Source organism: Aythya fuligula, chromosome 3 (genome assembly GCF_009819795.1).
Source record: "Aythya fuligula isolate bAytFul2 chromosome 3, bAytFul2.pri, whole genome shotgun sequence".
Classification (NCBI taxonomy): Eukaryota; Metazoa; Chordata; class Aves; order Anseriformes; family Anatidae; genus Aythya; species Aythya fuligula.
Genome location: NC_045561.1, coordinates 32,669,333 through 32,691,841, shown reverse-complemented (window position 1 = coordinate 32,691,841; position 22,509 = coordinate 32,669,333). Strand labels below are relative to the sequence as shown.

At 54.2% G+C, this 22,509-nt stretch overlaps 1 protein-coding gene across 4 annotated transcripts; it reads right to left on the bottom strand.

Annotated features, from left to right (window-relative positions):
- Positions 1 to 2,247: 2,247 nt before the first annotated feature.
- VEGFA (vascular endothelial growth factor A) lies at positions 2,248 to 22,272 on the bottom strand. Of its 4 annotated transcripts, XM_032185782.1 has the most exons (8): positions 22,141 to 22,272; positions 16,281 to 16,332; positions 11,065 to 11,261; positions 9,380 to 9,456; positions 8,942 to 8,974; positions 6,152 to 6,223; positions 4,871 to 5,002; positions 2,248 to 2,604 (listed from the first exon to the last, which is right to left on the bottom strand). In XM_032185782.1, the coding sequence occupies exons 1-8, from the start codon at positions 22,204 to 22,206 to the stop codon at positions 2,583 to 2,585; spliced, it is 651 nt and encodes a 216-aa protein (XP_032041673.1). In that variant the 5' UTR covers positions 22,207 to 22,272; the 3' UTR covers positions 2,248 to 2,582. The 4 variants fall into 4 exon arrangements, with proteins under 4 accessions (XP_032041673.1, XP_032041675.1, XP_032041674.1 ...); XM_032185784.1 differs by lacking the exon at positions 4,871 to 5,002; XM_032185783.1 differs by lacking the exon at positions 6,152 to 6,223.
- Between the last annotated feature and the right edge of the window lie 237 nt (positions 22,273 to 22,509).

Here is a 22,509-nt window from a genome sequence, read left to right as displayed (position 1 = left end):
CTCTGGGCCCAAATCCAAGAGTCCAACTGGCAGGTTGCTGGAGCCCTGTATCCTCCAGAGGCAATGCTGGAGGGTCTGCTACACAATGGAAGAAAATCAGGATGCAAGGCAGAAGGAGAAGGCAAAGGAAATCAAGGTCAGAATTAAATTCTTTAATACAAAAAAAGTTTGTTTGTCGTCGTCGTCGTCGTTTTTTTAAGATATATCTGTAATTTCTTTGTTTAAAAATAAATATGTACTAAGGAATATCTTGAAAAAATTCACTAGACACAATATGTAGTGTTAATATCTTTTTTCCCCGCAATTATTACAGATAAACAGTAGCACCAATAAATAAAATGATAACAAATATTAAAATTAAAAAGGAGAGAGATTCAAGATGTAGAATTTTCTATTTTTCCTGTCTCTTCTTTTTACATATATAAAAAAATCGTAGCGTCTATTTAATCCAAATCACACATATACATAAACATATATATATATATACAAACACATAGCCAAATATATATATAGTATGTAGATGTATATCTAACCCTTGTCTCAATAGGAATGTGTAGGGGTAGGTGTTAGAGAAATTAATTAAATAACTGCCCATAACATGCTACTGACTCTGCCAACAATTGGGGAGAGATGGGATGGGACAACAGGAAGGTTAAATTTATACACAACCAGTACAAATAAAAAAAAAAAAAAAAAAAAAAAAAAAAAAAAAAAAAAAAAGAGGTACGGCTTATAAATAGTTGAAATTAAATATTAACAAAGAATACTGAAAAATCCCTACTCTTTAATTAAATTATCTGTTTAATTTCTAATTTAAAAAGGGATATTAAATAAGTATATAAAACACTTTCTCTTCCCTCCCCCCCCATCGGAAGCCTCTGTCTTGCGCACGATGCAGCATAAGTATTATACATTGCAGATGCAAGCACCCACCCGTGTGTTTTTTTTCTCCTTCTGAAAGCCATCGGTCAGATGGGGAGTTCCTAGTGGTTAGTAGTCACTTGTTGTGAGTCTGTTTTTAGACTGTCTTGTCTTTTTTGGAAGCTTTCCGTGTTGTACATTATCAGGCGTTGAAAAATTCAATTGCAGATGATGTTTGGCAGATTTCTGACACAGACCGAGTACCTTTTTGATTATTATTATTATTATTATTAATTTTAATCACAGAACTAGATTATATATATCCACATAGATGTACAAACACGCTTTCAGGGGTGTGTGTGTGCACGCGTGTGTAAGGTGGGTTTCACATACACCACAGCGTATATTGCAGATACACACATAGCCAAGATTTTCAGACATGGCTTGGGGATTCCTGCTGCCTTCACATTTGATTCCCCAGCCCAAGAGCAGGAAAAAAAGGGCCTGATATTTACAGTACGCCATTAAAAAAAATCTTGACGCTCACATACACACACACACACCCCTACTGTGTATATACTTTTGATTAATATCCCTTTCCAGAAATGTTCCATAAGCATCTTGGATGCTCTTGAGTGGCAGCTCTGTGCATGAAGAAAGCAGACAGTGCTGAACAATTGTGTGGCTATGCACCGGTCCCCATTCTTGCTTCAGCACACTGTAGGCCTTATGTCCTTTTGCAGCCACCAAGGGCGGGGAATCTAGACTCCTGTGATACTTCCTTGAATGGAAAGTTAGTGCGCATCAGCTGCCCACCATCCTTAAGAGAAGCCAGCATTGCCTCTCTGGCGAAGTTTCTATAGCGAATAAAGTCAACGCAAAATGTACACTGACATCCCATGTCCCAGCAAGGCAGGCAGGTTATGAGACGAGTAAGGGCGAAGGTTGGGGGAAGAGAGGGGAGGAGGAATCCTTGATCACGCAGATGGCCATTTCCTTGGCCTTTGACCCATCGCACCCTAGGATGCCGCTCTTTGGAACTCCCTGCCCATCCTCTCCATCACCTCTCCTTCCTGTCCCAGGCAAGGAGAAGGTGGTTTATGGTACAGCACACTCTACAGAGAAACAGCGGAGGCCGCACAAGTCAGTTAGAGTTAAGAAGTTTACACCCAGAGCTTCTACTCAAGTCCAGTCTTAGCTTGTTTCTTATGCCCCAAGTAGCCCGCTTGTGTCCACAGCAGTCGAGTATTATCCAGTGAAGACACCAATAACATTAGCAATGTTAAAAAAAATAATCAGTATATATATATATATTATATATATATGTGTGTGTGTGTGTGGTTAAGATATACATATATGTATATATAGATGTGGTTAAAATATATATACATATATATATATGTATATGCATGTATACACACATATATATGTATGCATGGGAAAACCCATCAAATACACCCCTATAGTCTTCCTGGCTCTGTTATTTAGCAGCATGAAAAGAAAAATAAAATAAAACAGTTCAAAACCCAAAGGTGAATTCTGTGCGGCGGGTGCCTTGGGGAATGTTCCTTCCGGAGTCCATCGTCCGTACTGAAAGTGCTGTGCTCTACCGATCCTTCATTTTTAGGGTTCATTTGGATTAGTGTTTTGTTTTGTATTTTTCTGTCCAGGCGAGAAATCAGGCTCCAGAAACAGGGCTGTTCCCCCTTCTTTTCCGCTGCTCACCGTCTCGGTTTTTCACATCTGTCAGAGAGGAGAGGGAAGGAAAGAAAGAGAGAAGAGATTAACGTTTGTGACGGGGGTGCAGGTAGGACAGGGAAGGGGAGGAAGGGAGGTGACTGATGTGTTTAAGAGCATATGGCGTTAAGACATGGCATGACGTCACTGGTGGGGTGAAGTGCTGTGCAGTCAGGGCAGAACAGTGGAGAACCTCGACCCGTGAATGGGTCGATGAATTTTACTCCCCCAGGCTCACCCAGATGTGGGGGGACACTGGTACAGGGGTAAATTTAGGAGCAGAACCAGAGGTCTCCTCGCTCACAAGCTGAGTGTCTTGTTTGCACCCTCTCACACCATGCACACATAGATACACACACACACACACAAAAACAAGGCTAAGCAACGCATGCAGAAGGACACACTCCCTCAGCTCCCCACCTAGCCTGTTGTTTGGGTTGGAAGCAATGCAGACAACAAAGCCTCATGCAGGCGAGAAGGTGAAAAGAAAATGCATCTCATTTCACTGGCTGCCACGAGCAGGGGTTAGCGCCACAGAAGAGCAGCAGCAGCAGCCTGAAGAAGCGGCAGGAGAAACAAAAATTTGCCCTCCCCTCCAGGGCCCAATTCTAACTCTACAAAGAGATGGAACAGGAAGAACTACAGCTTAACCAGCTTTTTATCTGGAAACAAATAAGCTACCCACTCTTACGACTCCTTCCTATCTTTCTGGCCAACACACCAGCTCTGGATATCTCCCTGAGTGCCAACTATCCCACCACAGGGAGCGACTAGTAAAAGAAGCAAGTAACCCCCTTCTGCCATCATGACTTCTTTGGGGTATTGTTTGTTTTTCTTTGTACTTTGTACTGTTTCTCACTCTTCAAACTCTGTAGGGTAATTTCCAGTTACTCTGTGGATAGGGAGCAGGACCAGAGGGAAAAAAAAACAAGGTTGGGTCTGGTCTCATTCTTCGGCGGCTATGCTCACTGGGAGAAGTGTAACTCTGGAAGCTGCTGTACTCTGGCCCCTCCATCAATTACTTTCTCACTCAGATTACAGAACCCCAGAAAATTCCTCTGTTTGCAGAGCAGTTTCCAGCACTCTGGCAGTGCCTAGATGCCTCCCTGATTTTGGCACACAGCACTTCCACACTTAAGGGAAGCACAGCCCTAGTCACCTAGCCAATTCTAGGCAGGCAAACAGATGTCTCCTCTGTCAGGATGTAGCCCCTGGTGAGGACCCTGGATCTCTCTCCCTCATTCTTTCTCATCCAGCCACTGCTCCTGCAATATTCTGGCAGGAGGAAGCTCCTAGATCTCTGTGAGTTGAGTTTGGAGGCACAACCAAGGGCTCATTAGCAAACCCACCTCTATGCCTCTCTCTACGGATAGGTAGGATGATCACGCACCAGAGGTGCACACGCAGCTGGTGCGAGTCAAGTGACCCCACTGAGTTCACCACAGTGCTCAGGTGAGAACCAGGAATCGGTTTCTGCACGTGCCCATGCCACGGGTGGTGCATGGTAAGTAGCATTCAGACAACGCATGCACAGTGTGGATTTCTGAGCAGACACTAACCGGTGTCTTTGCACCTCTCACCTGGCATCTGAAATACAGACCCCGGCCTGCCTTCACCTAGAGACAGGCTGTATCCCACATCACAGCCCTGAGTCCCTCAAACCACCACTCTGGCCAAGCCGTGGACAGTACACTGTGAGCACAGTGCCAGAGGACAGGGCCCTCTCCCTGGCTTTCAAGAACACAAAGGCAAATGAGAGTATGAGGACATCCTTGAGGGTGAGGGAGGTTCCCGGCCTGGCCTTCCCTACTCTGCACACTGCAGAGTGTCCGCAAGCCATCCAGAAAGGGCTTGGAAGACAGGGGTGGTGAAATCCTAGTCAGCTAGGAAGGATTTGGCTTTGTACAACAGTACCCTCTCAGAGTTGCACACAGCTAATGCACAGAGGGCTGCAGACCCTCCCCCTGGCTACTGCAGCAGCATGAACTCCGTTATCTCGTTCTAGGGGAATGGACACCTTAGACACAAATGCCCTGTCTCTGGGAGCCATCCCCATCCAAGTCCTGACAGCACATCCGAAACGCAGAGCTGCCCTCTGACACAGGGAATCTCTGTCCTCATCTCAGTTAGACCCTCTGGCCCACATGGGATAGACAAACGAAGTAATCATATAGCACTGGTGCCAGAAGTCAGCAGGAAGCAAGCTCCCCCCTCTTTCTCTTTCTCTCTCTTTCTTTTTGTGTGTTTCTCTTTCATCCTTCAGGACACAAACCTGCAAGTGCGCTCGTTTAACTCAAGCTGCCTCGACTTGCAACGTGAGTCTGTGAATTTGCAGGAACATTTACAGGTCTGGGGATCTTGTACAAACAAGTGCTTTCTCCTCTCTGAGCAAGGCTCACAGTGACTGCAAAAAGGCAAAAGGAAAGATGTCTAAGCTACAGCGCTTCAGCAGAAAGAAAATACACATGCAACACCCTAAACATCAAAGCAATCCCCTTGCCCCCTCCCACAGCCCCCATGCTGCCCACTGGAGCGTCGCGGGCTGTTGGTTTTCCAGCAGCACCCCGGCAGCCCCAGAACCTGGTCAGGACAGCACCCCTTGGCATTAGCGTAAAGAGAAAAGAGAACAGGCTCTGCACAGTATTCACAAATGCTGCATTGGATCCATCGGCACAGGCCACAGGGAGGAGGAAGGGGGGAAGCAAGGATGGGAAGGTGAGAGGTCCCAACCAGCTATTGAGGTATCAATGAAAGGCGTTCTCTGAAGTGGGCTATTCGAGTAGAAAGAGGCCAGCGGCTACATGAGTTAAATACACAGGGTCTCTCCCCCCTGGAAAGCAGCATCATGTGCTTATCCCCACAGTTGGCATGGCCCTCTTTTCTCTAAGCCCCGTCCCAGCCTTGCCACCTAGGAGTCTCTCCCGTGAGGGAAGGGCCGTGAGCTTTCAATGCAGAATTGTGTGAACCACCGTGAGAGGCAGAGCGAAAGAGACAGGGGGAGAGACAGGGAGAGAGAAGCCACCGAAACCAGCAGGGAGAGAGAGAGAAAGACAAAAAGAGAGAGAGAGAGAGAGAGCCCCCCGGTTCCCCAGCACCCCTTTTCCAGCTCCCCACCGTCCCACCTCTCCTCTCCGCCTGTGACTCCACCAGACACGCAGGCACACGCGCGCACGCACGCACACACACCCATGCACGGCAGGCACCAGCCTGCCCGCCGCCAGTCGTCGTAGCACGGGCACAAGTGGGGGGACAGCAGGCGACAAGAGCCGCAGCCCAAGGAGTGGGAGAAGAGGTGCAGAGAGCTCGCCCACCCCGCCCCGCGCTCCTGAGCCTCGCCGGGGGTGATTAGAGAGAGCCAAGCAAGCGAGAGCCGCCTTCCCTGAGACACCCCTCGGTGCCGGAGCGGTGCCACCGCCAGCGCTGCCCCTGCGGGGATCTGCAGCCCACCAGTGACTGGGAGGGGAGGGTGAGATTTTGAGTGAGCAGCAAGCAGGCGGACTGGTTTGGGGAAAAGGGAGGGAAGAGAGTCTACAAGCAGAGGACACAAACGTACAAGCTGGGTGGTTTGTACCGGCCTTTCTTGCGCTTTCTCTTTTGACCCTTCCCCTTTCCTCGCTTTGATTTTCTGGAAGAAAAACAAAAAAAAAAAACAGAGAAAGAGAGAGAGAGAGAGAGAAGGAAAGAAAGGGAGAGAGAGAGAGAGAGAGAGAAAATGGAAGAAAACGCAAGGAAGAAGAGGAGAAAAAAAAAACACAGCCATGTGCCTTGCTGGGAGGGGGAAGCACATGAGGCAGGACCGGAGGAGGGCAAGTCCCGGGGCCGAAGCACAGATCTCCAGAAGCACAGATCTCCAGAAGCACAGATCTCCAGAAGCACAGATCTCCACCTCGCACACACACTCACTGGCCTCCTGCGCTCCTGCCAGCACCGCACCCAGCCTGCCTGCAGCCAAGCCAGCGCCAGGGGACACTGCGTGCACAGCGGCCACCTCCACGTGGGGCTGTCTCTGAGGGTCCTCGCAGCCCCCGGAGAGGGGCAGTGGGGCAGGGGAGAGGGAAAGGGAATGGAAAGCCTGGTGAAAGCGTCACGCAGCGAGCGCAGGCAGCCATCCCGGGCCACAAGCTCAGGTGCACGCTGGCTGAGGAGGGGCAACCTGCGTGGAGGGGCTCCCTCAGGGAAGAGGAAAGCGCCCTGACCTGGTGGCGAGGAGGGGGCAGCCCGGGGATGGTGATAATTCTGCCACGGGACGGGCTCAGCACGCTGGGATAAGGGGGGAGAATGCTGCTTGGAAGGGGTCACCTAGCCTGTGGGCTCTGCTCGCCCACCCTGCTGCCTGCCTGTGGCTTGGTGGGCTCCAGGACACCTTGCTGTCTGCTAGCAGCCCCTCCAGCAGCCTCCTTCCCGAGTGCCAGAGGAGGAAGAGGGAGGCCTGACCGAGGTATGACACCCAGGAGATGATCACCAGCAAGAGGCTTCAGGCCTTTGCTCCTTTTCTCCCTTACCCACCCCTTCCCTCCCTTCGCTTTCCACATGGGCCTGATGAGCGGACGGAGCCAAGGCACTGACTCTCTTAAAAATTCACCCCTTGCTCCTGATTTGGGGGCAGGAGCTGGGACGGGACAGGGCCAGGACACTACCCATGGACCTCTACAGCCCAGCGAGAGCACAGAGAGGGAGGGAGGCTGGAGCCTGCGCTGCTCCTCGAGCCACGTCAGAGCAGCACCAAGGGAGAAGCATGCGAGGAGAAGGCCCTGGGCAAAGCACCGGGGCTCGTCAGACCCGTGGGCACCACGGCAGCTCAGCAGGGACTCCCTCCTTCCCTGGCGCAGCCCACCTCGGGAGGGAGCTGTGGAGGGAGGGGACCTGGGGGGGCAGAAGGGAAAGCACCACGGGTGTTCCTTAGGCCCCGTTCAAGTCTTCTCGCTGGAACGAGTGCCCGAGCATCAGCTCGCTCCCAGCCTCTGCCCTACGTGTCAGGAGTCACAGGGAGGCGGTGAGGGGAGGAAAATCGACCTGAAGGGAGGAGAGGGGCACCAATATAACAGGACTTTCAATCGAGAGCAAGTCAAAGCACAGCAATCTCTCCCATCCCTTCCCTTCCTTCCCCGGGGGAGTGCAGAACCAGCAAAGAGCAGGCAAGGTGCTGTTAGAAGAGGAAAGGGAATTGCAACACAGGCCGGGCTGGCTGCTTCACCCACACCCCATCCTCACCAGAGCGCACACAGACCCAACAACTCTCGCACACCTTCAGACCACAGAGCCACGCAGACCGACCGTCCCCGACACGGCCCTGCACAGAGAGGAGCGCCGGCTGCCCGACGCAGCCACGAGCGGATTGCCAGGGGGAGGAGGAGAGGCTGGAAGGCGGCGAGAAGTACACAGCCGCCGGGAGAGGGGTGAAAGAAGTTCTCTCTCACTCTCCCGCTTGCTCTCTCTCTCTCTCTGTTTCAGCCTCATCGCCCAGCAGTCGCCCCTTTCCTCTCCAACTCCGCACCTCCAAGTGGCAGAGCCGCTATCCCAGCCGTGAGCTCTCCAGCTGACCCTCTCAGCCAGAGAGGTCGCTCTATTTTTCCATGTTCTTCCACGTTTTGTGATCGTCCCTGCAACTACCGCAGGGCGAGAGCCGATTTATCTACTTTCCATAACCTTTTTACTTCGGGGAGGAAGGAAAGGGAAGGTTGTGCCTTAACCTTCTTCAGGTCACCAGAGTAAATCCATCAGCTTGAAAAAAACCTCTCCTGAAAGCCTCCACCGAGACCCAGCTAGGAGATCCATCTCCTTTTATACCCACCCAGGCCCCCACCCCACCAAAACCAGCATCACATCGTGCATGGCATCAGTCCTGCCTCCACCAGGCCTCCACTGCCACCTCTCCCTGTAGCCAGCAGAGTTCCTACCCAAGCTGCTGTGAAAGAAGCCAGCAAGTTCTCACTCAAGCAGCAAGAAAAAAAATTAATAATAAAGAAAGGCAGCGATTTGCAGTAACCAGAAACACCCCAGGAAGAGGGAAGGGAGAACAGGGGCTGCACCTTGAATCCATTCTGGTAGGACACACACGACGGGACTTCCCTGACTCTGGGTAAAGCATTAGGAATGACTGCCATGGTCGTGGGTCATGCAAGCTCCAGGTCTGGGGTATGAAGGAAGGACCGTCAGATCTGGGTTTCTGTGCCCACCTGGAACGGATTCAGAGTGTCGCCCCATGCACTACCATATGCCATTTCCAAAAACACCTTCTCCAAGTGAGTATCTCCAACCAATCAAGGAAAAGGGCAAGGGGCAGTGGGGAGAGGAAATGCCAACCAACCACCAAAAGAGAAAGGAGGAAAGGTTTGTCACTTACTTTTCTTGTTTATTTTTGACATCTTTCTTTGGTCTGTGGAGGAAGAAAGAACAAAGGCCTCATTAGAAGGGAGCTTACCACATACACATCCAGTATTATTCCCAGTTCCCGCAAGCACAGGGAAGAGGACGTGTACAGCTGCTGCTGCAGGATGCCCATGGCACAGGTTAAGCAGTCCTTCTCAAAGCATTTGCTCTCCTGCTGCACCTCACCAGTGCCACAAGACCCCAGGCTGCAGGCTAGCATTGTCCACCTGCCATATCTAGAGACGGAGGAGCCTCGCCAGCAGAGTTCTTTTCCCAGGCTCAGCCATCCCACTGCAAACCACCTGAGGAGACCGCAGAAGCCTCTGGACAACAGTCCCAACCCAACGGCAGGAAGAAGGAAAGGCTCAGAGTAAGTTTATTGCAAGAGGACCCAGCGCTGCTCCATTCTCACCTGCAGTCACATTTACTGTGCTGTAAGAAGCTCATGTGCGCTATGTGCTGACTCTGATGGGGTTTAATTCTCATGATCTGGAATGAAAGAAACAGAGAGGGTCACTGCCCATTCACTATTTATACTCACAGCTCCAAATCAGCCTGCTGCGTGGCAAAGCACTTGCACCCCAGGTGCTCCTGGGAAGAGCATGGCAGAGTTTGAGCTGGCTTTGAGGCCCCGTTCTCCCAGTCAGAGAAGGCCCTTTGATCACAAGCAAGCGGCAACACCAGGCTCGTGCCAAAGCTCTGTTTGCTCATGCATGAAAGGTGCCAGCACTGGTGGACTGCCTTGGAGACAGGCATGGGAGAGGGCGTTAACACCACAGTAAGATTCTCGCTGAGCCGTCCCTGGGCAATACTAGCAAGACAGTAACGGAGCATTCAGCCTGCTCCCAGAGAGAGGCACGTTTCAGTCTAAAGCAAAGGCCCAAAGCGAAAGCTCCACGTCTGACTACTGTTCCCTAAGCCACCACTCCTTCCCGGCTGACACGTCACCTTCTCCGCGAGATGACACACAGAACAAATCTGGTGCTCTGTGCTTAAAACACCCCTGCAGAGCCAGGCTTCGCCCAGCCCCCAGCTCCGTGTGCCTGCAGGGAAGTTATATGGGAAGCCAGGCATGTGCTGTTACAGTTTCTCAACCCAGAACCTGGCTGGACCACGAGCTCTAGCATTTGCACCACAGATCTCCTGAAGTGCTTCTGACCCTTCCCAGGCATGCAGGCACGCCAGCCAAAACACATAATTCAGCAAGGAATGGTAAGAAGGAAACTGTCCTTAGTTACAGCGTGCTAGTAGGCTCTGGCCCAGGCTGGAGCATGCAAGTGGAAAAGCAGTACAGGGGAACCATGGAAGGACACCGAGAGGTTCTCTGCCAGAGTTCAAACACAGCCGAGGTCACAAGTGAAAAGCACTGGCTGGTAATCACGCAGTCCTGCACATCTCTCCTCCATATCAAAAACTGATGGCAATATTTACAGTGCCCTTTCAAGAGGCTGAGGGACAAAAGTAGGTGAGGGAGCTACAGGCTAAGGGTAATGGACACTAGCACCACGGTGGGTGCAAGCTGGAACCGAGGCTGGCAGGCAAGGGCAGTGACAATGCTCTCTAAGCAGAGTCTGTATCTTCCCCGTGTGCCCAGCCTTTGCTATCACGGCCAGTCCCTGTCTCTTCCAAGAAATGAATTCAGCAGCCTCCAAACAAAGGAGGAGGACGCCCAGAGGCAGAAAGGCTTTTCCACTTGACACTGAAGCAGTGTGTTTCTTAGAGACCCTTTCCACCCCTGCTGTGCCAGTGTAGCTAATGACCCAAATCCCCTGCTCTGTTGGTAAAGACTGACCTCGCATGCCCTCCGGGAGAGAGTACTGACAGGCTTTTCCCTACTGCCCTACTCAGCTGCCTTCAGAGCAACAGCTGTGTGGACCAAATGCAGAGTTAAGGTAGAGCAAGGGTCTGGGGAGCGTCTTCTCCGGGGCCTCAGAGATAACAGCATCAGAAATGCTCCTCTGCATTCTCTACGCGTGAAGTGCTCCTTTGCAGAAATGCTCCTCTGCCTGCTCCTAGCTTCTGTATCTCTTGGGGTGGCTGTGACGGGTGACTTGCCTCCTCCACCCAAGCATGCCAGCTCGCAAGTTGGGCCCTCACCTCCATCGTGACGTTGTACACATCCACAGGGACACATTCTAGGCCCTCATCGCCGCAGCAACCCGCACATCTCATCAGAGGCACACAGGATGGCTTGAATATGTACTCCACCTCATCAGGGTACTCCTGGAAAATGTCCACCAGGGTCTCAATTGTCCTGCAGAAACTGCGCTCGTAGACTTCCAGGAATTTGATAACTACAGGGAGGAATGGAGGGAATAAGTTAATGCAAACTTAGCTCAAGAATGTCTAGTGCTTTGCCCCTTAGAACGAGCCAGACAGTTGCAACACATCTACCCTATGCTCTTCACTAACAGTCTTGCAGGCCTATGTCCTTCGTCTCTGCCCTACTCACCCACCCTCCCTCTCTCTCCCTCCCACCCACACCCCAAATCAGCAGGGGAAGACAAGGAAATGGCCCTTCCTCCTGCTGCTTCGGGACTGAGACAAGATGGACCGGAGAGCTTCGCTCTTTGGACTGGCCCTCCCTGGCAGCATGATGCATCCCACAGGTGCCTCGTCCCCTTGCTGTTCCCCACACTCTCAGCCATGCTGCCTCTAAGCAAAGGAGCTGTGCCAAAAAGCACCTGAGGCTGCTGCAGATGACCCGCACTCTGGATTAAGGCCCTTCACTTTTACCTTCTGTCAAAAGCAGAGGTTTTAGGAGGCAGGGGCATAAGCCAGAGACAGAAGCATCCTCTCTATAGACCTCAGCGCAGAGACAGCCCTGAGAACGGTGAGACAGCTGTGAACAGTGCATCCATGTGGCTTCGTTTGCCCCGCCAGCTACAGCTTTTGCCCACACACAGCATCCACCTCCAGGAGACCGACAGCACCTGCTACACATCGCAGCCTCCCCGTCTCTGCACCGACCACTCTCCCAGAGCAAGGAAGCCAGCCAGCACCTGGAAGACTCGAAGCGAGCCCACAACACCCCCAGGATTACCCAGACCACACACTTGGCCCCTGAACCACAATAAGGCAATGTGGGAGGGGGAACGGGGTGGATCTGCCATTATCCCCTGCCTTCCCTCTGAATGGAGCAAACGCTAACTGCTTGCGACCTGCGCTGATTTCACAAGCGTTTCTCAATGTTTCCCAGCCTCTTGCCAAAGCTTCGTCTTGCTGCTTGGTCAAGGGTTGGAGAGATTTAAAGAGATGAGAGATAGGGTAGATAAAGTACACACGCACAAAACCCAGCTGCTCGCCCACCTCTGCAAACAGCCAGTACCTGGAGCCCTCCAGGCCTCCCAGCTCCACCAGCATGCAGGCAGCAAAGGAAGTTGTCTCAAACGGAGCAGAGGATAAGTGTGTGCACCAAGAGATAGTGCCTGCCCCGTGCTGTTATGCGCTATAATGATCCACCTGTACAGCATGCAGAGTCCTACAGCACCGAGGTTGATAACTCAGAGTGATAAGCACAAACTGCTTGCATCATGGAAAAATGGTCTCTGGTAAGCGTTTCTAAAGCGCCCTGAACTTGTGACAAACTGGCATAAAGGTTACTTTGCCACAAAAATGCAAAAGCTGCAGGGCTTGGAGCTCACAGCCCGCAGTTAATTGTTGAAAGTTAATTCTAGGTCATGCAGAGCTGACAGTGCCACAGTGCTGAGAGCGGGTACAAGAGGGGAGGAGCTCCCATCCAGGGAGTTTGAAGTGTCAGGGAGCGTGAGCAGCTATTAAAAGAGAAAGTGGCTTGTGAAAAGGAAATGTAGCCTGGCAGGCATGGACTGCTTGTTGGTATTCCTAGCCTAAAAGACAGCATGCCTCTGTTCCCTGTCCCTTCCCTTCCTCTTCCCTCCTCCCCCAGCAGCAGCGTGCCTCCTGCCTGTCCTCCGATCTTGTCTGTGCTACCTCCTTCTTCCTGCTCCCCTTCAGAGTGACCTTAGTCCCTGCCTGTGCTCCAACAAGTGGAACAATTTAATATGTGGGAAATTCTGCAGGCACAGTGACAGCCGCTGAACTGCACTGCTGATTATTCACACTGTGCCAGCAGAAAGGATCCGGGAACTCCGGCAATACAAGCACAGCGCTGGGTGAAAGAATGCTTCCAGACCCACTGCAAAGGGAAGGAGGGAGGAAAAGAGGGAGGGAAAGCGATAGTTACCTGTGCAGAGCAGCTGCTGCTCACTGAATCCCTCTGGAGCACATAAAGAGGCAGAAACCGAAACCAGGCAGAAAACTGAAGTGAAACTGATTCGAGTCCACAGTGCTAGATTACACCATGGCCATGGAACAGCACATTTGATTTATTTTGCGGAGCCTTTACTTTTATGGCTGCACCCTGATAACTAACTATACTTGAGATCTGGGAGATCTGACAGGACCAAACGCCTCCCATTATCAGCGCTGGAGTTTTTGCCTTTACTTCAACGTAGGAGGATTTTCCAAAGTCTGAATCAGCCTCGGAAGAGGGAACAGGGACTCTTTATCCGACTGCCAGTCAGAATGTCCTGCCACAAAAGGCGCGTTGCCTCGATGTCACTGGACACAGAGCATTCGCACGGAGGCTGTGCGGCGCTCCACAGCCCATTTGCACAGCCAGTTCCCAAACCGGAGCACATGACTGAGGTACAGTCATCCTCACAACAAAGCCCTGCCCCTGCTACTGTATCTACACTTACTCCTATGTCCTGGGAGTCATATTCCGCACTTTGCCGGGCTGATTCAGTCCCTGCTTCCTTTCCATTGGCTGTGGCAGGGACGGAAGGACGTCTGTCTTTCATGGGGAAACATAGGAAGGTCACTGAAGGACTAACACCGCTTAGCCTGCTCCCTTCCTGCAATTTGGGCCTCAGCCCATGTTAAAAGTTAATCCCGCATTTAACCCACACCCCTACTCTGTAAAACACCTCCACATTTGAGTCAGAGGTTCTTCTTTGTGAATGGAGAGGGAAATAAGGTTAAAACTCAGCCAGGGCCCACACTAGCTCTTTAGGCAGACATGGCCACAGCAGGCAGGATTAAGTCCAAATTTTGAGCAGTCGAGTGGGAACAAGCTAGACTAGAAAAGGAGTAGGTCTGTGATCATTCTGCCTCCCTCCCCGTCAATGGCTTAGCAGCAATACAGACACACTGTTCTCTTAAAAATAAAAGTGCAGCCACAAGTGCTGGTGGTTTCATTTATTTATACCAGAAAATCTTTTCTCGTGGAACAAACAAAGAGGGTTTGTCTAACTCCCCTACAACTTCCCATGCCACAAAACATGTGGAAGGCTCTCTTGAGCACAAAAGGGTAGGGGCTGAAGTTAAAATTACAGGCTCCAACTGGAGTTAAGTCCATCCCAAATAAAAACCTGTTGCAGCTTGACATCTCAGAGCAAGCACAAAATGGCCAGAGACACAAAGTCACCTTACGCACCCACCCCAAAGACCCCAGGAGCATCAGCAGAAGGCACTGCAGGATTGTCCTTGTACAACAGAGGCACATCATCGACTCCTCTTCACCGAGGGGAAACTGAGGTACAGAGATTGAACCGCCAAGGTCATATAGCAGGACAGAAGCAGAGCCAGGAAGGTAATGCCAAGAGTCCTGACTTCTAGCTCGCAGATGTATTTGCATAGCAGAGCCAGGAATAGCATCAAGGCAATAGCACTGGAGTCCCACCGCTCACGTTGCTAGACCAACTTCTCCCCTGCTCCCATCAACCTTCCTGTGACAGGGAATTAAATTCTGTTCAACTCTTCCCTCCCCGGGAACGTGGTCAGACACAACAAACGGCACAGACCAGGACCCTAGCGCTCTCCTACCAACAGCAGAGGGACTGGTTACCAAAATAAGCCTCACAGCAGGCTCCATCTTGATCCCTCTGGAGTCACTGAACCTTCTTCTGTTGACTTCAGCAGGAGCAAGGGTCAAGCGCAACACGCGGCAGCCCGCCAGCAAACGGGGAAATTTCGGCCACGCAAAATGGACACCTAGCCCAAACGCTGCCTGCCACAAATCTCTGGCTCCTTGCAGCTGGTCAGAGCAGTACAGTTACAAGAAATTGAAGTAAGAGTGCAACGTAAAAAGCCAATCTGGGCCCACACTGCTAGAGCCCTCTGCTGACCTCCCGCTGGAATAACGCTGGAGGTCACAGCCCATGGGGGGACCCTGCGAGACCTCCGACAGAGCCAGTCACTCCAGTGAGGGGCTTGCTCTGCTGCCAAGGTAATGGGGAAAACACGGTCAGAACAGAAGCTGATTGATGATCACCTCGGCCTGAAGGCCCCCAAGTCCACAGCCCCCACTTGTGAGCGGAGGACTGCGGACGGGAAGCCCACCTGCTGCAAGGCACGGGGCTCCACCGGGCAGGGGGCTGGCAGGAGGCACCCCTGACCAGCCTGGTGGCTGACTGCCCGCCTGGCCTACTCACACAAACCCACAGGGCCGAGGACATGGCCACAGCCTGGCCTTTGGGCAGCACAGAATCACTGCGGCTGCACAGCCACCACCTCGTTTTGCAAAACCATTAAGGCTGGAGAAGACCTCCAGGATCACCTGGTCCCATCCCTACTACGCTGCCAGCATCAGATCAAGCAGAACCCATACGGCATCCAGCCCTTGAACCCTTTACCCTTGCTCACAGCGGAGTAAAAGGGTGCTTTTTGCAAGCCTGGCTCTGCACACAGCAATAACCCGAGCTGGGGGACGAGGCTGGAAGTCCCCCTGCATTGCCACCCCTCTGTCCCCAGAGCCACTGCTGGCGGTGCCGGGGCTGCGGGGCACGGCTCCGGCCTTTGTTCGGGGATCAGCCCCGGCCGCCCGGGCACCAGCGGCGCCTCCGGGGAGGAGGCAGGCGGCTGAGATGACAAATCCCTTCCTACGGCACTGTGGCGAATTCCTAGGAGGCTGCTCGCAGCCACTCAGCTCTTTGTGTGCGCGCATAAATATATATATAAATATATATATATATATAAATGAGCGTGTGTGTGTGCACCAGCGCACGCACGCAGTTCTCCCCGGAGTTATGGGAAGCGCGCAGCAGGCTGGGCCGGCCCCGCTGCACGTCCCGGCCCCGCCGCACGTCCCGATCCCGATCCCAATCCCGATCCCAGTCCCAATCCCGATCCCAGTCCTGATCCCAATCCCGACCCCGACCCCGGCGGGGCTAATGGCGGCGGCCGCAGCCCCCCGCTCCCACTGCGGCTCCCCGGGAGGTGGCGGTGTTGGCCGCTCCCGGGGCCCCGGCTGCCTTCCCCCGAGCCCCCCGGGTAAGCCACCCGGCTCTTACCTTCGTTGGGTTTCCGCTCCCCATCCCCCAGGGCAGGAGCAGCCTTGGACAACTGCAAAGACAAGAGAAAAGCGGTCACCACGCGGAGCCCCCCACGCCGGGCTGGGCACAGAGCCCTTTTGTTCCCCATCCCGCTCCCCATCCTCGGCCCCGCAGGGAGAACGGGGCCGGGGAAGGGAAAAGGGAGAGGAAAGCGGGCAGGGGAAGGGGCCCGAGGGCTTGGAAGGAGCCCCCCCCGAGGGGTTTGCAGCGGCTGGGGGCAAAAAGCATTGAGCAGACGAGGGCACGGAGAGGAAAACAAGGCGGGTGACCTTCTCCCGCTGGCCCGCGCTAAGCCGTGGGGCTTGGCAAGCCGTGGGCCCGGTGCCACCTCCAGAGCAGCGCCAGGCCTGCCTTTTCTCCTTCAGGCCTCCCCTTCCCCTCCATAAAGGTGAATCTGGCCCAGGAAGAGTGGGGAGAAGGGCTGTCAGGCGCCAAAGCGCATCGCGCCCCGCTCAATGTCACCGATGTCTGTCACCGAGAGGCGGTGGCCGCAGAGGTGTCGCTATCTGGCCCGCTGTCAGGGCGGCTAACTGCTGCGATCCCCCCCCGTGTCCCTCTGCGCTGGCACTGTCACTTAACGGGCCCGTCCCCAGCCCCTGCGCTGCTTCCCCGGGACAAAAAGAGGCCTCGAGCTCTGCATTCGCGCCTGCTGTCCTCTTGGGACAAGGGGCATTTCCAAACCGCTGACGCAGGTGGGAGAAGCAATAGGGAACCCACCCCCAGACTGGGATGGAGCGGTATTACACCGTTTCACTGAGGAAGTCTTTTTTTAATTCCAGGTGAAACAAAAATTCCACTCTTCCTGCTCTGCGTGAGGGTTTTAGCTCTGACGTAACTTTCCAGCCAAGTCAGGTTTCCCCCTGCTGTTCTGTTCTGAACCAAAACCAAAAAAAAAAAAAAAAAAGCTTGGGTTTCTTCACTTCTGCAAGGTATGTTGCCACCTTCGTGACGCCATCCACCCCGGAACCTGCTGCCTTTCAGCAGAGGTGCAAAAAGAGAGCGGCAATGCAAACACACAGAGCACTGTTTCATCAGCAACATGCTGTATTTGGGCTTAGGAAAAGGTCCTCTGATCGCACAGCTGGAGACGGGACTGAATTGAGCAGGCAAAGTCCACCTCGAGCTCACAACGGGAATCTGCCACCTATAGTCTTCTAGCAGCCCTGTGCACAGGGCAGCACCACCTTCCGAGCGGCCTGAAGTGTCAGCTTTTCAAAGGAGGAGGAAAGAGAGCCGGCGAAGCCCCTCTCCCAGCCATTCCTTTGTGTCTGTGCACAGTTCCCTTTGTCTAAGGTCCCCCTGACCGAACTCCTTGCTTCTCATTTCAACCGACGTCCTTCTGTACCTGGGAATAACGCAGCAGCCCAGACCTGAGCCACCTCACGCGTGGATCTGTTATGTCCCTGGGGAGGAAAGCCTGTGTACCTAACCTCAGCGCCGTGCTAACAGCTTAAAAAGCAGGTTCCTGGGAACAATTTTGTTCCTGAAGTGTGAAGGTCACTGCAACAGCACACACAAAATGGAGGCAGCAGAGGTTGCAGCGGCCTTCCAAAGACGCACAGGGCCCAAAGATCTACGGGTCAAAAGAAAACCGCATCAAGGGCAGAAAAGCCTCCATTCATGTCATAGCACAGGAAGAAGATCACGAGCCAGGCCGATCTATCCAAGTCACAACGCTCCCAAGACCTTTCGCAGAGGGATTTTCGGTTCGCACACCAAGTGACCGTGGTGGACTAAGCGAAATTAGCTCTGAGCCACCCTGAGGGTCCTTCTGCCCGTTCCCAGGGTGAGGCGGCCCAGCCTGCTGCCAAGCCCCCTGCCTCCGTGCTCGGGCGCACACAAACACGCACACGTGGTGCATGGGTGTTGGGAAGCAGGCGTGAGCCGCACACTTTCACTGCTCACCTGCGCGTGGCCAGCACCTCTCCCTGCCCAATGCACTGCCGCGGGAGCCAGAGCACCCTCCCAGCTCTCACCTAGACCTAGACCTGCAATTCTACCCGTAGGGTGGGAAATGGGATCGGTACAGAGCCTGCCAGGAGCACGAGGTGGACGAGGTTGCTGTTCCCCCCCCGGCAGAGCTCTGCAGCGCTCGAACGGGAGCTCTCAGCAGTCACCTAAAAGGTTTCCCAGAACTATCAGTAACACACTGTCTGCCCGCTATACCAAGAAACCTCTCTGCCCTTTTGGCAGTGCCTTTCACCTGTGGCTAATGCCCTGCGAGCCCGTTCGCTCAAACAACAGAGCAGGCAGGGGGTTCTGCCTCACTTGAGACCAGGCTGCTACATATCATAAAGGGCGATGGGAAGCCAAAAGCCTTCCAAGGGACAAGCAGGCCCAGCGTGCCCTTCGGTGGGAGCCTGAAGGTCACGCTCTCCTCTGCTGTCTTTCGGAATTACCCAACAGCTCCGTAACACAATTTGTTTCCGATAGCTTTTCAGCATTTCACAGAGGTGTGGAAGCAAGTCCCGGGCTCGAGAGCAGGGTAAATGCCCCCGGAGAATGGGGCTGAGCAGGGGGAAGCTCCTTTTTGGGCCCTTTGCAGGTCACAGTGAATGCATGTCCTGAAGTGGGGTAAAACCCTCCCGAGCAAATAAACCTGCCTCACACCGTCTGTATCTGCACCTTCCCCGTCCCCCTTCTCCTCCAAGTGCCATTAGGAAGCAAGTTCCTCTCTGAAGGGAGAGAAAAGGTTAATCAAGTCATTCCTCTCCAGCCATCACCCCCCTCACCACCACCACCAGGACTCTTTCTCTCCCTTCCCCTCCCCCTAATCTGTGCAGCCTCATTAAAAGAGCTTTGTAACTGTTTAGGACTGGAACAAACAATCCAGCCACTTTGAGAGGGGCTCTGGGACAGGAGTTAAGGCACTTTTCGTCTTAGGCGCTGGAAATTCTTCTCAGCGGTTTCGACTTAAGCGGCGGGGGGACCCCGCTGCACTCCTTCCCCATTGTACCTACGGACGGAGATCAGTAATCCCGCGAGCTGCCAGCACGGTGCAGGCACCTCTGACACGGAGCAGGACGGACAAGAGACCCGATTCGGGGCCGCCCGGGAATCGGAGAGCCCCTCCGAGACCCCAGCACGGGCTCCCCTCTCCCCTGCTCCCGAAGGAGCCCTCCTCCTCCTCCCAGCGTTTCCTCAGGCCCACAGCGGGTCCGGGGAAGGTGACGGGGACCCATGTGGGGTCCTGGCTGCCGGGGGGGCTCGGGAGGCAGGCTGCGGGGGCTCCCAGCGGGGCCTGGCGCAGAGGCACGCCGAAGGCAGCGCGGCTGGTGGGTGTGTGATCATTAGCAGTCTGGTCACAGGCTCGCTCTCCCTCCCTCCGTGTCTGATCGCTGCCTGTTCCCTGTGGCAATCCAGCTGGTAATAGCCAGGTCCCTCCACAGCGTGGGGTGGGAAGGGATGAGCTCCCAGACCCCCACCAGCACGGACCCGCCACCATGCCGCCACTGAGACCCCCGGACAAAGGAAGATGGGGAAGGAGCTGCCTTCCCCTATTCTCTAGGAAACCGGGGAGTGGAAGGGGACAAAAACGCAACCTCCAGCACCCTGCGGGGGGCTACACGCCTGCTGGCCAGTGGCTGGGAGGGTGGCACTGCCAAACCACCTCTCCCTCCCTCTCCTGCACGGCAGGGCTGGTGCCACAGGCACAGGCAGACACCTGTGGCATCAGCGCCACCCAGCCCAGGCCGGGACACAATTCCCCGCTGTCCCAGCCTTGCTGCAGGAGCAACCACACCAGCTCCCTCGGTCAGGAGCCATCCCCCTGCTGCCTTCCCCAGGGGAGCACCGTGATTCCTGCGTCCCTCCTCCCTCGCCTTCAGGAAAGCAGCCTGACACGCGCTGGCCCCTGCCTTCCCAGCTCAGCCTCTTGCCAGGGCTTTTCTTTAATTCTCTCCAGCGCGCCTGGCTAGCTAGATAGGTTTTATTCAGCACGACAGTCTGATTAATGCTGCAGATAAATATTATCATCAAAGCACAAAACCCCTAGCCCCAGCGTGAAGAGCCACACTCTCTGCCGTGCCCAGCGCCATCGTCAAGCTGCCTACGCGAGATCTGCTGGCATTTCCAACGCTCCCATCACCGTGGTGCCCAGGCGACCAACGGACAAATAAGGACAGAACTGAAGGACAGACCTCACCGTCTGTCCGTCTGAGCACTTATATGGCCCGCATCACCCGGCTGGCTGCACATCTCGCGATCTCTCGTGCAATTAGCCCCGCAACACTTCCCACCACCCCACATTTCCCACGCCACCCCGGAATTTTTTTTCCCTGCTCCTTTTTCCCCCCCCAACCATTACCCTCTGTCTTTTCTCAGCAGCACCATCCTCCTGCCTGGGAGGAAAGGCAGCCTTGAGGCTTTCACGCGACTCCCGAGGACAGGCAGACCTGGACCCTACCTGATCCGCAGCTTCATCTCCGGGGAAGAGGAAGGGGAGGGGAGAAGGAGCAAGGGGAGGGTTGAAGGGTATTATCACTAGACACAGAGTTGTCTAACCTACAGCCAGGGAACAGACGCTGCTCTGCAAGTTTCCTGAGGAGCTGGGAGGCAAAGAAGCCCTGTTTTAGGTGACGGTGGAAAAACTCTTGGAGAGCGGAAAGAATCGTCCCACGAGCCAAATCTGGCAGGCAGGCTGCACGGAGCTGCTCCGTGACACGCTCTAATGAGAGCTCAGCCCCAGTTCCCATCGAGCACAGCCTAACGTGCGGCTGTCACTGGAGAAAGTGGAGATATAACAGGCTAGAAACAAAGCGTGCAGTGCCTGCATGACTTCGGTTACAGCTGAAATGGCTCCTAATTGGGGAGTTACCTTCCAGCATCGGTGCTGAACAAACAATGTGAATAACTGATTAGTTTGCAAGCAACGTTTATGTTCACCACTGTGGGAGATGGTCTGGCCCGGACGCTTGCCGAGAGCTGGGGAGGAATGGCAGGGGAGAACTAGCTCCTCATAGCCCTTAAAACATAATCCACGCCGCCTAGCATACAGTCACTTTCACGTGGGCACTCTGTCTAAACCCCTTAATATCTCTTGGCAACACAGCCCTCTTGACTCTTTTGAAAACACATTTATAGGACAGGTTTGCACAGAAAGCTGCCTTTCTTTTTCTCTCTCTCTTTTTTTTTTTTTTTTTTTTTTTTAAAGGAGAGAAAGACAAGGAGGAAGAGTCGGTTTCTAATCGCTCAGGAATGACAATGAGGCAAAAGTAAAAGTGACCGAGGAAGGAGAGAAGGGAAAAAACGAGGGGTTTTGTAATCTCGGTGCAGGAGATATGCATTTTGGAAAAAAAAAAAAAAAAAATCAATCTGGAAGAAATTCAGGATCCATTTTGTCCTCTTTGATCTCTATTTGTTTTTCCAGCTAGGTATTTTGAACTCCGCACGGCAGCGCGAACCCGAGCCGGGACCCAAGGCAAATACCGCCGAAACACCCTTTTGCAATGTCAGGAGAGCCGAGGCCGGGAGGAGAGAGGCTGATGCAAGAAGCCAGCGCGCTGCCTCCCCTCCTTTTTCCCTTCCTTTCCCCTTCCCTCCCCTGCCCCGCGCAGCGCCGCGCAGCGCCCCGGCCCCGCGGAGCCCCACGGCGGGGGCGTGCAATGCGCGCACATGTGCGCGGCCCCTCCGCGCCTCGCCCCCTGCCTTCCCCAAGCTGCACACACGCCGGGCGAGCAGGTGGGAGCCGAGGGAAGGGGAAATCGTAAAAAAATTATAAAATATGTATTTTTTAATTTTTTTTTCCCGCCCCCTCCCCGCGCCAGCCCGTTCCCCGCCGCGCTCGGGGGGCACAAAAGCCCCGTCCCGCTCTGCTCACCTCCGCGCTCTGCAGATAGAGCAGCGCCGCCAGCCCCCAGTGGATCCAAGTGAGCAGAAAGTTCATGGTTGCCGGCGCACGCCGCGGAGGAACGGGGCCCGCCGCGCTCCGCCTCGCCTCCGCCGCCGCCCCGCCGCCCCGCCGCGCTCTCGCCTCCTCCGTGCCCTCCTGCGGTGCCGCCGGCCGGGCGCTGCGAGGGTCTCCGGGGGCAAAGGGGTTCCTCTTCGGGGTGTCCGCCTTCACCCCTCCATACGGCGGCCCCCGCTGCTGCTGCTGCCGGTGGGCGCTCCGCAGGGCCGAGCGCTGGCTCCGCGGCCGCCCCGCCGCCGCCGCCCGGCCCCCGCCGCCGGGCAATCCGAGCTCCACAGC